A 2,616-nucleotide genomic window follows, 5' to 3' on the forward strand; every position below is an offset into this window, starting at 1 on the left:
CGCATCCTGCGGCATCCCATGCGGCGCGGTAATGGAGATTATCAATAGCCTTGCATTTTTCTTGTCACGCTAGTTTTTACACTGCTACGCCGCATCCTGCGGCATCCCATGCGGTGCGATAGTGAGTATTTGAGAGTATGCAAAACATGAAAGTTGTAGCCCTTTCAAATAGCTTTCCAACGATATATTGTGGAACCCAAACAGAGGTCGGAGCAAAAAGTTATGTGTATTTTACTAGACAATGCACCGTATGCCCGCTCGATTCTCCGTTTCGTTCTTAACTATCATTCGTTGATCTCGGACACGATCCCGGCTTAATTACTTGGGCTTTTACTCAGACTTCAAAGCTCTAAATCACTTGAATTCATTCCATAACTCCTACATAGATCGGAATCACTCCTACAAGGCATAAAACATATATTTAGTGGAAAATACTAGCGATTAAAGTTCAAACTCAATTAAACTGCAGTAAATTAGAGTGTAATAAGCGACTAAAATATACAATTATAGCCTATCATCAATATTCATCCCAATTTATTTAGCATGCTTTCCTTTTTGGTCATTCCTAGAAAGAAACTATATATCTTTCTCTATTTTGAAATAATTTATCTTTAGAATTCTACTTGAATTAATTTACAATTATATAAATATTTATAGTTTTTTAAATCACAAATTATATAAATAGTCTTTATTTTTTTAAAAATTTTTTGTATCGTATCAAATACCGTCATATAAATTGAGATGGAGGGAGTAATTAATTTGAACTAAGAAGAGGATATATTATACCCTTTCCACTCCAGGATAGTCATATCACTCTTAATGTATTGCATCAAAGTCATAAATTTAATATTTTTTATTTTCTGTGATATATAAGCATAATACAATTAGTTTTTTATTACAAAAATTAATATATAATTTTAATAAAGTAAACTAAAAGTTGAGTAACCATTCGCAAAATTAACTTATGAATCTTCGATTGCTCATGAATTAGATATATATTTTGCTACGTTCAGAATAAAAGAAAGAGATGAAATAAGTCAATCAAGTTTTGCCAAAAGTAAGTAGCAGTTTGACAAAAGCATGAAGTTCCCACTACTCATTTCACCACCATTCTGTTAAAAAAATAGAATTGGGAATTAAAGTTATAAATAGAAAAAATTAAGAGTAAGAACACGTTTCCATTGGATTGTAATTGTTGAGACAATTAAGTGATACTCTCCTAAAGGTACATTAGTCATTTACTTATACACTAAGCTAAATCAGTTAGTGTTAAATACTTTATATATACATATGTAAAGAGGTGATAAAAAAGAAGAAATGAAAATAACAGACATACGTTCTTTTCTTTCTCTCTTCTTATTTTTTCTTTCTGCTAGTCTCTTCTATTCTATCTTCTGCTTCTAACTAGGCTTCATCCCATTCACCTTCTATCAAATTATCTCATGGTATCAGAGCCATCTCGCTAGATATTCTAGTCAAAGAATTGGCATTTAATGTTTGTTAAAATTGCATGTTGCTAATCTTGAAATTCTGAAATTCTTGTGCTTTTCTTGAATTGAAATGGGTTCCATCGGAGAACAATCTTCAGATGGTACAACTACAGGAGATCGTCAAAATCTGGGTATTGGAGTTTCAAACCCAGGAAATGCAGGAATTGCAGGAATCGATTACAACCATCCTCTGTTTCTTTCTCCAGCTGATGTTAGTGGCATACAAATAATTTCGTTCCCGTTGACAGGTATTGAAAATTACTCCATCAGGTTTAGACCTATGCGTGTAGCTTTATTGGGTAGAAACAAATTGGGGATAGTAGATGGTATATGCAAGAAAGAATCATTTCCTGAATTCATGTGGAATCACTGGGAAAGAGTTAATGCAATAGTTCTTTCTTGGATTATGAATTCTGTAACTAAAGGTCTGCTTGGGGGGATAATGTATGCGTCAGGTGCACAAGCAGTCTGGGAAGAACTAGCTGAAAGATTTAACAAGGTTGATGGGTCAAGAACCTTCAACCTGCATAAAGAAATTGCAACCTTGGCCCAAGGAACTTTATCTATATCAGTCTATTATTCACGACTGAAAGATTTGTGGGAAGAATTTGAGTCGTTGGTTCCTGCCCCAGGTTGTGATTGTGCAAAATCAAGGGAATTTATGATCTATCTGCAAAAATTGAAGTTATACCAATTTCTAATGGGACTAAACGATTCTTATGCACAAGCTAGAAGTCATATACTTATGCGAAGTCTTGTACCAAATGTGAATCAAGCATATGCTATAATAGTATGTGATGAAAGTCAAAAGGCTATAGCTTCTACATCAGGGGTGTTAGGAGCTAATCTTAGTGTGGTTACTGTCACACCTCCTTTTTTACCTACACCCCCGGAAGGGTCTAAATAAAGGGAGTTTTTCCAATTAAAGGACAATCGAAACGGGATTTATTATAAAGATTTAGAGTCGCCACTTGGGAGATTTATGGTGTCCCAAGTCACCGATTGAATCCCGAATCGAGGAAAAGATTGACTCTGTTTAACAGTCCGCGAACCAGAAATCCGAGTAAAGAATTTTGTTAACCCGCGAGAATGTGTTAGGCATTCCCGAGTTTCGTGGTTCTAGCAC

The 2,616-nt window shown here is 34.6% G+C and overlaps 1 protein-coding gene across 1 annotated transcript; it reads left to right on the plus strand.

Annotated features, from left to right (window-relative positions):
• The first annotated feature begins 1,560 nt into the window (after positions 1 to 1,560).
• On the plus strand, positions 1,561 to 2,397 carry LOC104219788 (uncharacterized). The gene has a single exon (XM_009770521.2). The coding sequence runs from the start codon at positions 1,561 to 1,563 to the stop codon at positions 2,395 to 2,397; it is 837 nt and encodes a 278-aa protein (XP_009768823.2).
• Positions 2,398 to 2,616: the final 219 nt, after the last annotated feature.

Source organism: Nicotiana sylvestris, chromosome 6, assembly GCF_000393655.2.
Source record: "Nicotiana sylvestris chromosome 6, ASM39365v2, whole genome shotgun sequence".
Taxonomy (NCBI): domain Eukaryota; kingdom Viridiplantae; phylum Streptophyta; class Magnoliopsida; order Solanales; family Solanaceae; genus Nicotiana; species Nicotiana sylvestris.